Consider the following 20,326-nt stretch of genomic DNA (forward strand, 5'->3'; position numbering starts at 1 on the left):
AGATACAAACACTGTCATTTCCCAAAATGTCTACAGTGAAATTCATGGTAGACAAGTTTCACCCACATGCTCAACAAGTTTTAAAGTCCTACCTGCCAATCACGAGAAAGAAAACCAAAGAGTATCATAAGCCCAGAGAAAGCATCTAACATGGGGGATATAAGCCAAACAAGGGGAAAAGGGGAAATCAGCTTGTAGAAAAAGTTTACAACGAGTGAAAAACAGTCAAATAAACAACAAAAAACCCACCAATCTTATGATCCTAAGTCAAAGAAGATGTTGCATCCATAAAACAAGAGTAAGATACTACAAAAAAGAACAGTCAAATGTACCTCTTGCTCGAATTTCACCTTTTAAGTAAGAGCTCTCTGACTACTTTAGAACCACCAAATTAATAGCATGACAACAGAAAAGAAAAATTCAAGAATTCAAAGATAGAGTTGCGACTATTATACAAAAGTAAAGCAAAACAACACAGAGATGGAAAATGGAAGAAAATTAAAGGATTAGTCAAGGAGTTCTAACATTAAAGTAATAGCAGTCTCATAAAGAGAGAAGAGATAAAATGGAGAGGAAGAAATCATCTATAAACTAATCAAGAACATTTCCCAAAACATAAAGAGAGAAGTTTCCAGATTCAAACTACCTCTTGGGTGACTAGCACAATGGAAAAATACCAAGACACATCATTGAAATTTCAAAATGCTGAGGACCAAAAAAAAATTTTTACAAGATTCCAGAAAGAGTTTTAAAATGGTTTTGGAGGCCAGGAGTAATGGCTCATGCCTGCAATCCCAGCACTTTGGGAGGCCGAGGTGGGCAGATCACCTGAGGTCAGGAGTTCAAGACTAGTCTGGCCAACATGACAAAACCCTGTCTCTACTAAAAATTCAAAAATCAGCCAGGTATGGTGGCTGGTCCCTGTAATCCCAGCTACTTGGGAGGCTGAGGCAGGAGAACCGCTTAAACCCAGGAGGTGGAGGTTACAGTAAGCTGAGATCACGCCACTGCACTCCAGCCTGGGTGACAGAGTGAATCTCAGTCTCGAAAAGAAAAAAAAAAAATGGTTTGGAATTATTAGAAGCAATATTGAAAAGAGACAATAATGGAACAATGCAATCAAAATTCTAAAGCAGGCTTCCCCAAACTAGGGCCCGTGGGCCGCATGCGGCCCCCTGAGGCCATTTATCCGGGCCCCTGCCGCACTTCAGGAAGGGGCACCTCTTTCACTGGTGGTCAGTGAGAGGAGCACAGTATGTGGCGGCCCTCCAACGGTCTGAGGGACAGTGAACTGGCCCCCTGTGTAAAAAGTGTGGGGACGCCTGTTCTAAAGGAAAATGATGGCCAGTGCAGAATTTTATAACCCAGCCAAACTATCAATCCAGTATGAGGGAACTTTTAGGCATGTAAGAGCTCAGAAATTTTTAACTTTCATACATTCATTCTAAGGAATTGACTGGAGGATATGGTCTAGCAAAATAGAGTAAACCAGGAAAGTAGAGTCTGAAGAGGAGACTCAATGCAGGAAGACCATGTAGGGAAATCTCAGGTTGATGGCTGTGTACTGTAAGTAGATAGATGGCCACCAGTTCAGACAGAATGGAGCAGTGACTCCAGGCTCAGACACACTGAGGGCAGTTATCCCCTAGATGTCCAGGCAGGACTGACCCTAACCTTTATCTATATTTGACTTGTCTTCACCATGAACTAATATCATTTCTTCTCAACTCCTGCTGCCTGAGTCAGCTGAGGACATTCATTTCACTCCACAGAAGTGTTTAGTCTCTGCCTTTTCCTCTGAGCTACAGTAGCCTTTGGCAAGTTTACCACAGACTGTATGAGGCAGCGTGCTTCCTCTGGCCATTTTCCTCTGGACAGCCAGCACCTAATTCACATAGGACTTACCAGACCCTCCAGTTGCAGTGAGCACTGTATTTCCCCAGACTCGCTTATATCATTGCCTACTGACTTTCCAGAAGGGGTCCTTATAAATTCCCAGGGAAGGCAAAGCCAGACCAAGTCCCTGAGACTCCACTCAGCTTCCCTGCCTTGGGAACCTTCATCTAGGAAAAGGCAATAGTGACCTTTCTTTCTTTCTTTTTTCTCTGTTGCCCAGGCTGGAGTGCAGTGGCACAATCTCGGCTCTCTGCAACCTCTGCCTCCCGGGTTCAAGCAATTCTTCTGCCTCAGCCTCCCGAGTAGCTGGGACTATAGGCACATGCCACGGCACCCAGCTAATTTTTTTGTATTTTTAGTACAGACAGGTTTCACTTCATTAGCCAGGATGCTCTCAATCTCCTGACCTCATGAACCACCTGCCTCGGCCTCCCAAAGTGCTGGGATTACAGGTGTAAGCCACCACCCAGCCTAATAGTCTCTTTATACAGCTATTTTTGGCTTGCTACTCAGTTTTTTTAAATAGAACAATACATTGTTTGGGGATTTATTTTAAAAGATGCTAAAACATTAAAGAAAGGCAAAGGAATGATTTACACAAAAGTCAAGCCAGTATTTACCTCTGGTAGTTGCAATTAAAGAAGACCCCAGGTACTAGAAACAGCCTGTCTTTTAACCTGGGTGATAGGAACAGTTTACATCATACATATGAAATATACACACTCTTCTGTAGGTATGGTGAATTTCCTAATTTGAAAATGTTTAAGTTAATATTGTTATAGGAATCTGGCAATTCAGAGCTCAGTCTGACACCTCAGCCCTATCAACTTTAACAGTTGCATGAGTCAGACGGACAGCTGGTATTACAGCTGGTGTTACCAGCCTCAGGTTTCCTAACAACTGCTATGCCCAACTGAGCAAGTTTACCACACAAAGCCCCCACATTTTATGACAGATAGAGAATAGAACAAGCTTTGGAGGAAAACAGGCCTGGATTCAAATTCTAGCTGGGCCACTTCCCAGATGGGCAATTTGGGCAGTTTCTTCATTGTTAAGAAACAGTGTAATCACACTACACCCTTGTGGGGCTTAAATAAGACAATATAGGAAATGGACACAGGGCCTGCCACACAGTAGGCACACAGTCAATAGTAGCAATGGGTATTTTTGGAATTTGGTTCTTTTACTTGTATTTTGTTTCATTCCACAGCATTTTCTGTCCCTAACCTGCAATCAATGACAACTACTTCTTTATAGGAAATGAAAAGGTCAGTTGCGAAGACGTGTTGGTTGAACATACCACAAGCACCATCCAAATGAAATCAGAAAGGCCACTTAGGGAAGGCCACCAAATCAGAGTCACAGAATGTCAGAGCTCAAAGGAGGGTCAGAGAGATCTTGATTCTAATAGCTTAAACCTCAGGCAGCACAAACCACTTGTAATCTCCTGCAATTCTCAGATCTGTTTTCCCTGCTCCCCACTCAGCTCAGTCCTAGCCTTCAATGTTTGCTTTTGCTATCTATTTAGCTTTTTCTTAAAATGAATTCTTGGCCAGGCGCGGTGGCTCATGCCTGTAATCCCAGCACTTTGGGAGGCCAAGCTGGGCGGATCACGAGGTCAAGAGATCGAGACCATCCGGACAAACACGCTGAAACCCTGTCTCTACTAAAAATACAAAAAAAATTAGCCAGGCATGGTGGCACGCACCTGTGGTCCCAGCTACTCCGGGGGCTGAGGCACAAGAATCGCTTGAAGCCAGGAGGTAGAGGTTGCAGTGAGCCAAGATTGTGCCACTGCACTCCAACCTGTTGGCAGAGCAAGACTCCATCTCAAAAATAAATAAATAAAAAAGAATTCTTAGTTCATTAAAATATAGCCTTTGATAGATGCAGTGGCTCATGCCTATAATCCCAGCACTTTGGGAAGCCAAGGGAGGAGGATTACTTGAGCCAAGGAGTTTGAGCCCAGTCTAGACAACATAGCAAGATCCTGTGTCTACACTCCCCCCAAAAATTAGCCCAGTATGTTGGTGCTAACCTGTGTCCAACTTACTCGGGAAGCTAAGGCAGGAGGATCGCTTCAGCCCAGAAGTTTGAGCCTGCAGTGATCCAGGATGGTGACACTGTACTCCAGCAACCTGGGTGACACAGTGAGACCCCATCTCAAATAAATAAATAAATAAATGCCATTCCTCTTTCCTAACCTATGCATTGAAGGTTGTACAGTTCCCCCGTGTTCTGCTTTAGCTGTATCCAATAGATTTTGACAAATAATATTCTCATTATTGTTTAGATCTGAATATTTTCTGATTTCCATCATGATTTCTTCTTTGACCCATGAGTTAGCCAATTTCTTTTCTTCGCCAATCCATGTACTTGCTCTATTCCTGTCCTGTCTTCTCTGGGCCCTAGGGATCTAGGCTACCTTCTCCAAACCCCTCCGAGCATCTGTACCAGACCACATTGCTGAACTTTCAAAGGTTACAAGACACAATCTTGTAATCACTCAGTCAGTCGGAGCTCAGTTACAAGACACAATCTTGTAACTTCTCAGATGGGCTGATTCAATTCCCTTAACAAATTATAAGAGAAACTAAGGTCAGTGCAATAATGAATACGCCTTCTGTACCCACAGCTAATCAGAGGAGACTGTACCGTGTTCCCTACTCTGTAAATACCTTGCCACATAAGCCAGCTTTAGTGCAGCCTTGAAGACAAATTAATTTATTTCCCCAATCTCAACCTAGGGTTACCCAGACTTACGTGAACACCTCATACATTTTTGGAAAACAGACAAAAAGAAAAACTAAAATGTTCCCCAAGCCAGTCCATTTTACCACTGCAGTGTAATTCTAATTCAATGATTCATTCAATAACTCATTTATTTCATCGACAAATATTTATGGAGTACCTACCATGTGCAAAGCACTATGAGCACAACAAACTTTAAGCAAATATGTATGAAGTACCTAATAGATTCTGGTGGAAAAAATAAATAATGGATGAATAAGTCAATGGCCAAGGCTGGACAACTGGTCCAGCATCGGCCATCTCATTAACTACTGTGAGCTTATTCAAAATACTTTCCTTGGCCTCAATTTCCCGATTTATAAAGTATCTGCCTCTCAGGAGCCCTAAGAATCACTGTTTGCAAGAAACAAAAGTTTCAAAATTACTCAGTGGTCATTTCTTTATCGTGGTAGTCTCTGTTGAGTCATTACATTGTCAGGGGCTGTTGTATCCCAACTCTGAACTTCTATGATCTAATGCAATTTCATAACAAAAATCCTACATAAACATTTAAGCTATATTAGTGTATAATATGCTAATATTATATAGTAGTGTATAATATGCTATATTAATTATAAAATAGAGATTTAATATAATGCAGTGTTATGACCTGTTGTGCTGTTAATTTAAAACAGAAATTAAAGCATACAAGTACAGAGTATCACTCATAACAGAAATAATCAATAGCAGACAGCGGTAATAGACACTGTCCTAAGCATTACTCGTTGAATTAATTCATCGAATCCTCCCAACAGCCTTATAGGATAGGCACCATATGACTATTAGCATTGCTTTATAGATGAGGAAACTGAAACAAGAGAGATTAAGGCTGGAGAGGCTCCATCGGGAAGCCTGAGATCACACAGTGTTGACCTTGAGCCTGCGCCATTCTGGCTCCGGAATCTGAGCCCTTGGCCACCACACACTTCCTCTCAGCAGAAGCAGTACGTTGGCCAGGCAAAGTGGCTCATGCCTGCAATCCCAACAGTTTGGGAGGCCAAGGCGGGAGGATTGCTTAAAGCCAGGAACTGGAGACCAGCCTGGGCAACAAAGCAACACCCCATCTCTAAAAGAAAAACAAAATTAGCTATGTGTGGTGGTACAGGACCCATAGTCCCAGCTACTTGGAGGCCAGAAGCTCACTTGAGCCCAGGAACTCAAGGCTACAGTGAGCTATGACCGTGCCACTGCATTCTAGCCTGGGTAACAGAGTGAGACTTCATCTCTGAACAAAAAAAGTTGTATGTTGCCTGCCAAGAGTCAAGAGCAAATTTTACCTGCCTGGCTACCTTTTTAGGGGAAATCCCATAGACCAAGTTACCCCACAGGCTGACTTCATGAGGATAAATCAATCTTGGTGACTAAGCACCCTTTCCCAGGAACTCTGTGATGCACGCAGCAGCGCCTCACCCTCTGGGACGGTGTGAAGATCGGCAACCTGATTTCATCACATTCATACTGGCTGACGAAACCCTGCTCCTGTGCCAGGTCCAGCACACCCTCCACATGGCTGTGGAGCCTCCTGACAATGGCTGGCCGGTGACTCTGCAGGTCTCGGGCTGGGTGGAGTGAGTAGGGGTCCCAGCAGCCATGCAGCTTCGGTGTCTGGCTGTCAGCCTGGGCTTCCTGGACAGCTGCGATGAGTTTCTGACAGGCCCAAGTACCCTTATTCCAGACGGTATCCAGGAGGCGCCTGGCCAAGTGGGAGAGAGGCTGGCCCAGGATGTGGAAGCCCTCGTAGTCTTCCCAGGAGAGGACCTCCCAGGAGAGCAGCCAGTCCAGGACGCTCTCGAAGCCCTCCAGGGACTGTGAGACCAAAAGCTCCACCAGCTGGCTCCTCTGTGCCTGAAAAGCCTCCTGCGAGCACATTTCACAACCTGGGGAGGAGAACAACATCAGTGTGGGACTTCTCTGAAAGCCAGACACGGGGTGGTGGGGAAGGCCAAGGCAAGTCAGCCCCAGCAAAACCCGAGCTGGCCTTGGTTCTAGCCTCAGACTTTATCCCATCCAAGCTCCCCACCATTGAGATGTGCAAATTGAGGCCCAGAGAAGGCAAGAAACACCTCAAAGTCCCACAGAGAGTTTGAAGCAACCAAAAATTAAATCAAGATCCCTAACTCCCATAGGCATGCTTGGTCTCTGGCTTAAAACGTTTAAAAAGGCTTAAGGTACTATTAGGAGCAAGAGATCTCCTAAGGTCACTTGAGGTCAGGAGTTTGAGACCAGCCTGGCCAACACAGTGAAACCCTGTCTCTACTAAAAATACAAAAGTTAGCCAGGCATGGTGGTGGGCACATGTAATCCCAGCTACTCAGGAGGCTGAGCAGGAGAATCGCATGAACCCAGGAGGTGGAGGCTGCAGTGAGCTGAGATCAAGCCACTGCACTCCAATGTGGTCAACAGCGACTCTGTCTCAAAAAGAGAGAGAGAGAAGGAGACAGAGATCTTCCAAGTGATCAGGGAATTAATTCTCTTCGAAGCAGGGTGAGAGGGGCTCTTTGATCCTGACTGGTTTCAGGCTACAGCAGTTTCAGTAATGGTTAATATTTATTAAGCATACAACACGCCAGGAGACATTCTAAGTGCTCTCCTGCATGAATTCACGGAACCCTCCCAGCCACTCTGAAGTAGTGGTTACAATCAGCCCAATTTTACAAAAGAAGACGCTGAGGCACAGAGAGGCTAAGTGATTTGTACGACGTGTCACAGCTAGACAGGCTGGGCCTGGATTTCAACACAAGCCGTGTGCGACTCCAGAATGCGTGTCTCTAACGCTTATATTTGGGTTCCCCATGGGGGCCCCAAGCACGTGCCATGTGCTTTGCACACTGCTCTCCAAGGGGTAGACTCAGGATATTGTTCTAAAGGTCCCAGCCTAGGCAAAGTGAAAAATAACGGTGTAAACTAAGCTGTTTCCAAGCGCTCTGGTGCCGTGTCCCCGTTGACACTTGCCCACACACTTGCCCTAGGGCCCTCACCCCCCTCCCACACCCTCGAAACCACATGAACGGGCTGCTCCACTGCCATTGTCAGTAACCTGCTCTGGGTTCTGAGGATTTGAGGGGAAGTGACCCTCCAGGAGCTTCAAGCCCTGGGAGGGTCCCTGAGCAGCTGAGAACATCTCTCAGCGTGATCAGTTCTGCAATTGTCATGGCATCCATGGACAAGGGCTGGTGCAGTGCCCAGAAGAAATGAAAGTGAAAGGGTATAAGCATGGAAAACAAAGAGGGCCGTCAGCTTCTTTTTATAAATCAGGAACATTCCCAGACATTCAAGGGGGCAGATGCCATGTGGCCTGGGGATTTTGCATCTTTCCTGATGGTTGTTTATGTGTCTCTCTCCCTGCCTGGGCCATGTGGAAGCCTGGGTCTTACTCGTCCTGGCATCCCTGAGCCTGGCACAGTGCTGTGCCCCACAGAGGCACTGTGGGAATGTTCATGAGTCAAATATCCCCTGGGCATGGGGTGGCGGGAACATTCTGTGCCCGTCCTCATATGGCAGCAAATGTGGTAAGCAAAAGGAGAAACCTTTAATCTCTCAGAACGCTGCTGGGGCACAAGGGGCCCTGTGCTGGACAGATGGGGAAACTGAGGCAATGAGGTTGCCTGTGTGTCTGGCTGCTTGGGAGAGAGGGTGTTCCCCTGCAGAGGCCACTGGAAGCCAGGAACTAAGGTAGTTCTCTTAGGCCAAGGAGGTCTCTTCCCTGTGCCCACCTCTAAGCAGAGGAGCCAAGAGGGTAGGGTAGCTGGGGACAGGGGAGCAGAGGAGAAAAAGGGGCAGAATAAGCTCTGGGCTCAGCCCTGGAGTGGTTCTCAGCTGTGGAAATACCAGCCAGGGATGCAATGGTAGCCCCAACCATCGCCCCTGCCCAGGTCCTGGGGAAAATAACCACCCTTCCAACCTCCCCAGAAAACAGCCCAGAAATGGAGCCAGCACTCTGCATCTGACCCCAGGCCTGGGAGCACGTGTGCAGCCAGGAATGAAAGAAGGCTGAGACTCAAGCTGAGCCAGGACAACGCCTGCTCCTACCCAGAGAATGTTCAAGGAGGACACCTGCTCTTTTCTCCTTATCAGGAGAGCCTGGACCACCCTTTTCCCCCATCAAAGCCTACTAGGCTAGGGAAGCAGGCATGGCAACTGTGGGTGGGCCTTGCACAGAATGCCAAAATCCCAGTGGCACAGGACTGGCGAGCCTGGCCACCTCCCAGGGAAATTCCCAAAGGAAGAGCCGGAGACCAGAGTTGGCCAACCAGCCATACAGAACTAGGTAATTCCAGGCAATTCTAGCACAAAGACTTGTGTATCCTGACAACCATGACTCTCACTGAAAAACCCCACTGAGGACATGAGACACATTCACAAGGGAACAGGTCGAAAGTAAGTAGGGACCCCTCCCTACCACACCAAGCCTGGAGCAGCCTGGCATACTTGTGAGCCATGCACACGCCGGCTAGTGACATCCGGTTTCTGTGGACACCAGGAAGGAGAGACCCGCCCAAGCCACATGGCTCAAGCCATGTGGGGAGACCCGCCCAAGCCACCAGCAGCCACATCACCACACCTCTGCCCTTGCCTTCTTCCAGAAACCTCAGAGCAGAGGGAATCCTGAGAACCAATTCAGCCAGCCCCCTGTCTCTGAGCAGGTATTGTCCTGTCTCATCTTAAACATCTGAGGAGGACCTGACCTTAGTGCTGTCATCACTAAGCAGCTCGGGAAGCTCCCCAGCTTGGGAAGTTCCTCATTAGGTCTTGCTTCAGTTTTTCCTGCTTCCGTTTACATTGAGAAAGACAGAGAAAAAATAGATATTCACTTATTATCCATTTCCTAAAAATTGTCCTTAACATCCTTCTTCTTAACCCTTTATCACCTGGCCGGTCTTCCCCTCTTCAGACAAAATCTATCAGCCTATCTGCATCGCCTTTTGCTCTCTCCTTCAGTTACTACAACTTCAAAGACACCATTGTCCTCCCCAAGGTGAAGTCCATGTAGAGAAAGGGGCACTTCCCTGCTGAAAGAGAGGTTCAAGGGGTGACCCACGTGGGCTCTCCCTGAACCCCAGGCCCAGGCCTGATCCCGGACACCTCCTTCCTTCTTGCGACCACAGCCAGCCTGGTTTCTTTAGGGCCAAGAGCAAACGCTTGGCTTAAGTGCTGAAATCTCAGCCCACTGACCCCTTGCAGACAGGAGAGGAGGGGAAACCCAGGGAAGCTCAGCTTCCCAAGCCTTTTGGGTCTCTGCTGGCGCCAAGTCCCCACACCTTCCCCCAGCCATCCTCCATTCTCCCTCCCCTGCACTGAGCTTCTCTCTCTAAGAGACCAGTTCTCCCCACCAGTGAACAATGCATTCTAATCCTCCATTGTAAAAGTAAAGCCCTCTCTTGACACTCCTCTTCATTTGGCTCCAATCCCATTTCTCTGCCTCCTTTACAGCAGGCCCCCTTGTCTGTTGCCTGCACCGCTGTCCCCAAATCCTCCCATCCATTCTCATCCTCCAAGTTCCCCATCCAACTCCAGTGAGACTGTTTTGGTCATGGTCACCAGTGACCTCCCGCTGCTCAGTCCTAAGCCCTCAGCCTGCCTGCTCTGCCAGGGGCATTGGTCATAATTGCTCCCTCCTTCCTCCTTGGGGCACCCCAACTCTCTGATTTTCACTCTTCCTGTCTTCTTGGCTGGTTCTTAATAGCTGGGGCCCCAGCGCTCAGTGGTTGGACCCCTTCTCTTCTCCATATTGCTCCTTTCCTAAATGAACCCACCTGCTCTTGTGGCTTTAAGTATCAGCTATATGGTGACGATGCCCACAGTTTCATTTCCAACTCCAACCTCCGCCCTTAACTTTTCCCAACTGCTTAATCATCATTGATGCCTAATGGACAGCTCACACGACAAGCACAAAACCAAACTCCTGCTCTCCCCCGTTGCAACTCCCATTTCAGTTCACGGTAGCTTCAAACCTCCGGAAGCTCGAGCCAAAAACTCAGAATCATCCTTGATTCTACCTTTCTCTTGCACCCCAAATCCTATTGACATGGCCTTTGAAATATATCCCAAATCTGAATGTCTGGGTTTTTTTTTTTTTTTTTCAATTCTTTTTTAACCAACTGTGGGCCATGGTGTAAGCCACTGTGGTCTCTCCCCAGAACTGTACCGATCCTCTCACCAGGCTCTCCTTTTGCCCTTAGCCGAACCATCATCGTCCATTCTCCACCCCACAGCTGGATGGGCCTGCCAGACCCCAAGTCAGAGCAGGTGACTCCTCAGCTCCAAACCAGGGCTCCCATCACGCTCAGAGTGAAAGCCAAAGCCCCCTCCCCTCCCCGCACAGATACTCACAAGGTTCACCCTCACCTCCTGATAACTGCCCAGCTCTCCTGGTCTTGGGGAAGCCTTCCCTAACTGTGCTATATACAATGCAATACCCAGCCCCAGTACCCCATCCTGCTTCCCCGCTTTGTTTGACTCGTAGCACTTCCCACCACCTGCCGTGCCATAGATTTACTTCTTTCATTGCTGTCCATTCCTTTCTAGAATGTGCACTCCATGAGGGCAGGGAGTTTTGTCTGATTTCCCATTGCTCGGTCTCACATCTCATCCAGTGCATGAATGATGACTGCTAAAATGGATGAAAGAATGGATGTGTTCTGCATGGCTCCGGGAGACAGACGTGGAACCAAGGTGCAAAATCTGTAAGCCACAGATTTTAGGTAAAGCAAACAAGAGCCGCAAGACACCGAAAAGCCACCTCATCAGTAATAAGCTCCCCACCACCAGACATGTGTTGCAGAGGGTTTCTGAACTGGGTTGGAGGGAGGTGGGCTGGATGAGGATGCTTCCAGCCTCAGATCCCAGGGTGCAGAGAGGCAGAGGGACCTTGGGAGGCCAACAAATTCAAGGGCCGCACTAACCTCATGGCTGAGTGATTGGGACAGGCAAGTACAGGCAGTGAGAATGTCACTCTGGTCTTCTTCACTAAGAGGTCGGGGAGGGTGACAAGGCAGGCGATCCCCCTCTGTGGAACAAGGACCTTGGAGGAGGCCAAGTCACAGCCCATGGGGAAACCAAGGCCATGGCAGGAAGCCCAAGAGCTCAGAAAGAGTGAACTTGGAAGCAGGAGTCCAGCCCCCGACCCTCATGCAGCTTCAGGAGGCCCTCCGCAGGGCGATTGGATGGAGGGCTTTTCAGTTCATTGGAATGTAAGCAGGACCAGACAGCTGCTCCATCAACTTGAGAAGCAGAGAGCAAACAGCTGGGGGATGTAGCCCCGCGGGTGTGGGCTATCTGGGAAAGGATGGATTTGAACTTAGATCTCACACCCACCAAGGGAGAAGGAGGCAGGAGATTCCCCTAAGAAGTGCAGAGAGCGGCAGTAGGATCCTCCTGGCAGACCCTCTCACACCCACTCACTGGCATGGTGAAGATGGGGAAACTGAGTCCCACAGAAAGGAAAGAACTCAAAAGAATGACGCCCTCACAGACCTGAAGCCCTGGCTCCTCAGGACTTCCCACTCCTGCCAGGGGCCTCTCCAAACTGAAGGTGTCCCCTTTCCTTCTCATGTCCCATCTACACCCGGGACTCCCCCAGGAGAAACCGAGGCAACCCTTCTCCAAGCCCTGAGGCCAAGACTGCTCGGAGGGACGTGAAGTGTTCGAGTCCTGGGGGCGGGACCATCGACGCCCACAGTCTCCCCGCAGCCCACCCCCAGGCGCCAGGAAACAGCACTCACCGCGAGCCGCCGGCGCCCCGACTCCAAGGCCCGCTCTGGGCCACGACTCCCGGCTCCAGCTGCAGCTTGGGCTTCAGCTCCGGTTGCGCCGGCGCTCGGCTCCGCCCCCGTCGGGACCCCGCCCCTGCTCTGCCCGGACTGCCGCTCCCGCTCCGTTCCCGGGCCCCGCAGCCCTGAGAGCGCCCTCTGCAGGCCTGGCCAGGCCCACCTGGGACAGGGAGAGAGCGCGCAGGAAAGGGGCCGGGCCTGCCTGCGGGGCTGGAGGGTCCTGGCCCTGTGCCCTGGCCAGCGGGCCTCCCTTTCTGGGCCTCATTTCAACCAGGAAGGAACCGGACAGTCCTCAGAACAACCCGCTTCCCAACACACACACCACGCACACACACCACACACACCACACACACACTGCTTCACAACACACACACACACACCCCATACACACCGCTTCCCAACACACACACACACACACCCCGCACCCCACTTCCCAACACACACTTACACCCCACACACACTGCTTCCCAACACACACACACACACACCCACACACCACTTCCCAACACACACACACCCACATACACACCACACACACACCGCTTCCTAACACACACACACACACACACAACCCCACACACACCACTTCCCAACACACACACTCCCCCTCCACACACTGCTTCCCAACACATACATACACACACACCACACACACCACACACACCACTTCTCAACACACACACCACACACAAGACCATCCTCACTTCTGACACCAGCTGGGGGTTTCCAAAAACCATGTTCACATTCAGTAATTCACTAGAAAAGTTCATGGAACCCACTGAAAGCTATTAAACTTAGGGCTATGTTTCATTACAAGAACACACTACTAATTAGAACCAGCCAAAGGAAGAGCTGCCTAGGGTGTGGTCCAGGAGGGCTGCAGATCTAAAGCTTCCACTGTTCTCAGGGACGTGTTGCCCTCTCAGCATAAATGTAGGGTTCCATGGCACCACACACAGAGTTGTCTAGGTTCAGATGTTCTGTCAGTTTTCTTAATTAATTTTCTTTGTGGGGGTAGCCAGGCAGCTGTGGCGCCTCAGTCCTGTCCTCCATGTCCTCCTTGCTCTTGCCCCCATCGTGCTTGTTGGTCTTGAGATGAATTCTCTCCAGGTGGATCTCCTCGCTGTCCTCTGTGTTCTCCCGGTCGCCCTCAGTGTGGCTACTGAGGCGAGCTCCGCCCTCCGTCCTCCTGGTCCTTGCTGTGCGCCCCTCAGGAGAGAATCACCTTGCTCTGGCGGTGCCTGCGCACACTGGTGCAGCTGCTGGGGATGAGTGTGAGGTGGGACAGGGGTTCTTGGGGTGTCCCTTGAGCCAGACCTTGAGCTTCCTGTGCTCCCAGCATGGCGTTCTTGGATCATCCAGGGGTCCCCATAATGAAAATGGCCTTATGGATAATGAGCCCATGTCGTGTCACCTGTGAAGGTGACAGGGTGCGCCCAGGACTGTCCTTGAGTTCACCCTGAAATCCTGGCAGCTACAGGGCAGAGCCAGGGGTCGGGGTGGGGAAGGGGGAGGTGGAGAGGGAGAAAAAGAGAGAGACGTTGTGTCCCAGAAGCTGGGAAAGTCAGGAGCAGCTGAGCCTGTGGGCTAAAGGCCTCCCTGGTGCTTTGCAGAGGCCAGTTCCACCTCTTAGAGCAGGAAGCACCCCACCCAATCCACCACTGCCAGAGATGGCAGATTAAAAACCACAGGCTGACTCCAAGAACTGACCTTTCACTGACCATGGAGGTCTTTTTGTGTCACTCTAGCAAAGTTCCAGAAACCACATCTCTCCAGAAGAGTACCCAGGAGCTGTGGACCCTACTCATTCCCTAGGCCACCCTTGGTCCCCGCCAACAACAGCTCAAGAAACCAAGTTGATCTGACACTGGCTAGAGGGAAAAGCATTTCAACTAGGGTGATAAAGCCTCAGAAGCCCCCAGCTACCCCTGCGGCCCCTCCCTCTCCAAGCAGGGATCTGGCAGGAGAGCAAGAAGGCAGCCACATCTTTCATCAGCTGCTCCTGGTTCTGAACTTCATCTGGACTTGGGGAAGTGAACCCCTGGAGGAGGCACAGAGAAGTTGGGCCTGGCAGAAGGGAGATGCAGGTGGCAAGACAGAAGCCACCCAGGGCTGCAAGGAGCAGGGCTCAGATAGCTGGACAGGCCCACCAGCATGGAGGGCCCCAGTTCCCTTCTCACCCCCAACAGGCTCTGTCCTGTCCTGCAGGGCTCCTGTGCTGACCAGTCCCCACCTTGCCTGGTGAGAAGATGTCTGGGTGAGGGAATGTGGAAGGCCATGCTGCTGATAAAGCTGACTCCCTTGCACATGTCGAGGATCATTTCCTGGTGCTGAGAGTCTACTGTAGAGACAGAACCTGATGACCTTCCACCACCATCGGTGGGGTAGGCTGCCTGAGCCTTGCCTGACAGCTTCTTGTGGGGATGTCCGCCTGCCTCTCTCAGAGGCTGGGTGATGAGCTAGGTCTTTCAAGGACCAGCTGCCAGGACCAGGCTGGGGGTTCTCCCCTGGCATCCATGGCAACCCCACTGGGCTGTCCTGTATTGCAGTGGTCTCAGGCAGCTCCTTCCCCTTGACCAAGATGCCAGCATGCTGCCCTTTTGCTCATTTTCTGCCTTGGGCCCCAAAGGATCTTCAAGCAAAGACTCCATAGGAAGTGGACTGCTATTTTCCAGGGAGGTGGGGACCTCCAGCTTGTTGATTTTCAGCTGCATCAGCTGAAGGGCAGCCGGCTTTATAAAAGAGAGTGTACCTGCAGCATAGCAGACACAGTGGAGCAGGAGATTGGATGGGGTATTTGACAGATTTGCTGGCCTGGCAGCTTCCTGGCTGGCTGTGGTTGAGGAAAGTTGCGGCTGCACAGCCTGCAGGCATGGTGACATATCCTGCCTGGTGTGCAGGTGTCCATGTGTGCATGCACACACCCAACAGCAGTGGGTCCCAGGAAACACCAACATCTCCCAAGGCAAGAAGACAGCCATAGAATGAGGGGAGAAGGAAGGGGCTCTCCATTCAGGCCAGATATCTTTATAATGACAAAAATGCCACTGGCGTTTTGAGAGAATTCTTCATGCTTTGGGACATTTGATGAGGCCAACTCCTAAGCGCAAAACACCAGCAGCACCAACACCCAGTGCCCCACCCACCCAGCCCAGCATGGTGACATTCACAGCCACCCAGCAGATTTCCACATGCTCCTTAACAAATCAGCACTGCCCCCACCGGGTCACTGATTTGGCTGCTCTCTAGTTTGCAGTCAGTGCAAAGCCTCTGATCTCTGCATTTGGGAGACTGACCACAGGGTGGATGGGAGATGGGAAGGGAGATCTAATGAGTATGGCTTCTTCAATTTCCAGAATTGGTCTCTTCAAGGACCAGTCCTAGAACAACCCAGAGTGCCCATGCCAGTCCCTGCCACAGTCTCCCAGGGCTGCTCCTCCCCTTTGTCCACGAAGGCATCCACCAGCTTCTGGCACAGAGAGCAGAGTTTGTGCCAGTGGCCAAGGGAGAAGCTGGCATGGCAGCTGGGCACTGGCACAGGCAGGAAGCCGTGGCTGGAAGGAGACGCAGAGCAGGCGGAGGGTGCGGTGGTGCCTGCCTTGCCAATGACATCCTTGCAGGCACCAGAGCGCAGAGCTCCGCCTCCTCATTGTGGTCATCGAGCACCCAGTGCCTCAGTATCTTGAGCACCAACTTGAGCTCTCCAGCAGCTCCAGGTACACGGCTGTGACAACACTGTCTCGCCAACTTCAGTGGAGCCATACCAACGATGAAGCGCTGCTCCTGCTCCCACGCTGTGGTGCCAGGGATAATGGACTGGGCCATGAGCCGGTAGCCACGGTCATCCATCATCACTGTGCCCAGTGTGCACAGCCCCTCCGTGTCTATCGCCTTATGTTTGTGCCCCCCATTCAGGTCAGTGGTGGGTGCTACGGAGGCCACCACGTCCCCACCAAAGTCCTTGTAGTAGTACTGAAGGTGAAAGCCCAGGCGGAAGAAGATGTCTTTCCCGATGAACATTTGCATCTTGGTCTCCTCACTGGGGCTGATGGCTGTCACGCTGCTGCCGATGGCCACTATGGCTCCTGTATAGCCGCTGCCATGAAGTCACTGTGAACCTGGGAGGACCAAGGTTGGGAGAGCACAGGCCCCATTCACAGGAGCCTCAATCTGTATCTACCGGCCAAGCTCCCCTAGATGTTGGAGGCAACCAGGCCTGCCGTGGGAGGGCAGGGACCTTAGCCTCAGTCCTTCATAGTTAGAAAAGAATGAGAAAACCATTTATTTTGAAAAATCTAAACACAAGGAGATGGCAGAGCTTAGTGATGAATGAGGAGTGTGAGGGCTGGAGCGGGATTGGGGTCCAGCAGCTGTGTGCCAGGTAGGCTTGGGCAGGAACCTCCCAGACTCAGTTTCCTCATCCTTGAGTAACAATAAAAACAGTAACAGTTAAGGTACTGACATTTACAAGGTTTTCCAAAGACTATAGAAAATAATGTGTAGAAAGCAGCTGCATCATCCCTGGTCAAGTCAGTACCAAAGAAATTCCTGCTCGTACTTCTTCCATCGTCATCTCTTGGCTGTAAGATTAGGAGAGTTTTACTAAGCCATGATTTTTTCTCATTTCACTTAGCAACAGCACTAGAACTCTTAAACCCCAGCAAGCCAAACATGCTCTGCAAATGAAATCGTGCCCTTCAAAGACCACGACTGGGCAGCATGGGACCAAGTTTGAGCCCCATGGTCATAAGTGAAGGGCAGGAGGCTGGATGGCCCTGGCCACTCAGCCCAGTGGGAACCTGGTCCCTCTCATCCCAGAGAATAGAGAGGCCAGGAAAAGGCACTGAGGTGGACTTCCAGGAAGCAGAAGGCTAGGAGGCCTCGCAGGGGACCCTGAACAGCCTTCAGGGCACCTGACAGGACTGGCCTGTGCCAGCGTCCCTCACCCTCCTCCTCTCCACAGGACAACCTGGCGGCACATGGCAGGTGGGTCTGAGGCTGCCAGTCACTCACCAGAGGCTGTGGGCACCTTCGATACGGCTCTTTTTTAAAGCAGTGGTTCAAGCAGATCTTTGGGGGCAGCCTCCTCATCATCTGCAGCTCCTCGTTCCAGGCCCAGGTCTGCAGAGGAGCCAGGGAGGGAGACACGAGCTCCCCTATGCCTGAGACCTCCTCTAGGATGTCCCTTCTTCCACCTCCCTCTCGACAGGCTCAGATGCCATAATGAACAGTCCAGCATGGAGCCTACAGGAGAGTGTACAGAACCATCTGGTGCCCAGGAGGGAACTGGGTGCCGGGTGAGCGCAGGGCCAGGCAGCAGGCCTCTGTCCAGAAATGTGCTTTTTGTAGCCCAGCCTGAGGTGGAAGTGTCCTCTGTGCACATGCAGTCCATGGTGTGTTCTCCCTGGGGGCCATCGGCTGCCCACCTGGAACAAGGTGGCCATTCCTCTGGACCCTGTTGCAGGCAGGGGATGGGGAGTTGGGGGAGCCCCCCAGGCTCAGTGCCCTGCCATGGCCCCTTCTACTCCGAGGCTCTCCTGCCCTTGGTTCTCCACACCCTGTGATACTGCCCTGAAGTCAGGCAGAAGCAGATGGGTTCCTCTCCCAGGGTTGCTCTCTACCATGTGGGCTGATGACTCCCTAGAGAGGAACTGAGGCAGGAGGGGCTGGGGACAGTTTCTTCAGGTGGAAGTGCTGGAGTTCAGCTGGCCGGTTCATCTCCTTCCCCTGTGTGCATGAGACAGGCAGGGCAGAAGAGGCACGTGCACCACCTTTCCTTCTGCTTTCCTGCAAAGTGGATTCTGCAGGTCCAGCTGATCCAGTTGAGCAGCTCTGCTAGGGAAGGGCTACAGTGAGCTGCTGAAGGTTTGGGGTTGCAATGAGAGGTCATGGATCTACAGAGAGGGGGTGGTCACTGAGTGGGTGGCTGAGTGTCTTCCCACAGACCCAGAACCGATAGCATGTCAGAGGGTCATGGCAGGCTGGCAGGGACCCACTGATTCAGGTGAAAGCCCCGTGTGTGTTCGATGATTCGGCCTTGCCAGTCCTCAGCCATGATCACAAAGAAGCACGTGAGGTCCCCATGCCTGCTGTGGTCCCCAGAAGGTAGGTCCCAGCTGCTTATGGTGAGAACGTTCAGGCACTGCAAGGGAGGCAGGAATGGTCAAGCGTGAATGCACCGCTCCTCCTGGAGTGTGGCCCTCCGCCCCACTGAGGAGCCTCTTCCTTGCTCCTCCAGGGAGTCCCACCTTCCAGTCACAGATCTGGGACTGCAGGGAACACCATGGCTGCTCCTTGCTCCCTGGAAGGATGTGCTCAGGTGGTGTGACTCTGAGGGGCTTCACCTTCAAGCCCTTCTGAGGGCCCCACGGCCGCTGGTCAGCAAAAGGAAAGGAAGTCCAGGGCGAGTTGTCTCTCTTCCCAAATGGGTGCCTGGTCTGGGTGCCTCCCCAGACCCTTCCAGTGGGAAGGCCGCTTTCTCACCCCCCTCACCAGTTCCTGGCCCCCATGCTCTCTGCTCTTCTGCACAATTCCCAGCCCCAGTGCCTCATGCACCTCCCAGGTCAGCCCCAGTGAAAACGCTCAGGAAGAACAAGGGGCTACCCTCAGCCCTGTTGGAGGCATCAGATGGGTCCGGGTCCGTGCTCTTGTGCAGGTTTCCACCCTGGTTCACGTGTATGTGGCCTCACACACTATAGGGCTCTGTCGGGAGGGAGGTTCTCAGGGCCCTGCGTTCTGGAACAACCCACCTAGCACAGAGCAGAGTCTTACTATGCAGTGGTTTAATTTTGCGGGTGTGTTATCATACATGATTAAATTTTCAGCTTTACACTTTCATTTTCAAATTCCACTAAGAACACTAGAATTCTGGTACACACACACACACCCCCCCCCCACACACACACACACCTGCCTGCTGGCTAGCAGGGATCCTTGTTGGCCAAGAATCTTCTCCCAAATGTCTCTAGAGGGCACTCAGGCATTGGGGGACCAGCAAGACCACCTCCTCTGTGTGGGCTCCTGTCTCAGGTGGACAGGGCCGTCAGAGCTTCAGGGCCTTCACAAACTTGCCTTGCTCTCCTGGGGCAGCCCTCATGCAGGGGTGGCCTGAAGACTTCCCAGTGTCCCCAACTTGAAAACTGCCCGTTTATGTGTTTCGTGGGATTTTGAATGGCAGATATTTAGGGGGAGGAGAGAGAGTCTATGATCACTGAATAGACATTTTCCATAAAAGACACACAATTTGCCAATTGGCTCAATTTCATTCATTGTTAAGAAAATACAAGTCGGCCGGGCGCGGTGGCTCAAGCCTGTAATCCCAGCACTTTGGGAGGCCGAGGCGGGTGGATCACGAGGTCAAGAGATCGAGATCATCCTGGTCAACATGGTGAAACCCCGTCTCTACTAAAAATACAAAACATTAGCTGGGCATGGTGGCGCATGCCTGTAATGCCAGCTACTCAGGAGGCTGAGGCAGGAGAATTGCCTGAACCCAGGAGGCGGAGGTTGTGGTGAGCCGAGATCGTGCCATTGCACTCCAGCCTGGGTAACAAGAGTGAAACTCCGTCTCAAAAAAAAAAAGAAAAGTAAAGTAAAAAGAAAACACAAGTCAAACCACAATTAATACTAATTGACACCCACTTAAATGGCTATAGCAAAGATACAATGACAAATGTTAGAAAAGAAGTGAGGAATATGGAACTCATATATGCTGCAAATGGGAATGTAAAATACTGTAGCCACCTTGAAAACAAAACAAAACTAAACAAAATGAAAATGGGGCTATCCCTCAAAATGTTGCACATAAAATCACTAGAGGACACAGAAACTCTAACCCAAAGTTAGTATGCATAAGAAATAAAATGCCTGTA

General features: G+C 51.0%; 1 protein-coding gene across 7 annotated transcripts in view; it reads right to left on the reverse strand.

Moving 5' to 3' along the window:
• Nucleotides 1-12,478, reverse strand: part of NOD2 (nucleotide binding oligomerization domain containing 2) — a 44,671-nt gene extending 32,193 nt beyond the window's left edge. For 6 of the 7 annotated variants that reach the window (XR_012518533.1, XM_074403056.1, XM_074403072.1 and 3 more), the window contains exons 1-2: nucleotides 12,408-12,478; nucleotides 6,097-6,563 (exon numbers count right to left, since the gene is read on the reverse strand). Coding sequence is in view for 6 of the 7 variants with exons in the window: in XM_074403056.1 (XP_074259157.1) it covers nucleotides 6,097-6,555 (459 nt within the window). In the remaining variant the exon portion in view is untranslated. Of the gene's footprint in view, nucleotides 1-6,096; nucleotides 6,564-8,715; nucleotides 8,804-12,407 lie in introns of those variants that run through there. The other variant, XM_074403085.1, reaches the window with a different exon arrangement.
• Nucleotides 12,479-20,326: the final 7,848 nt, after the last annotated feature.

Source organism: Saimiri boliviensis, chromosome 1, assembly GCF_048565385.1.
Source record: "Saimiri boliviensis isolate mSaiBol1 chromosome 1, mSaiBol1.pri, whole genome shotgun sequence".
NCBI classification, from domain to species: domain Eukaryota; kingdom Metazoa; phylum Chordata; class Mammalia; order Primates; family Cebidae; genus Saimiri; species Saimiri boliviensis.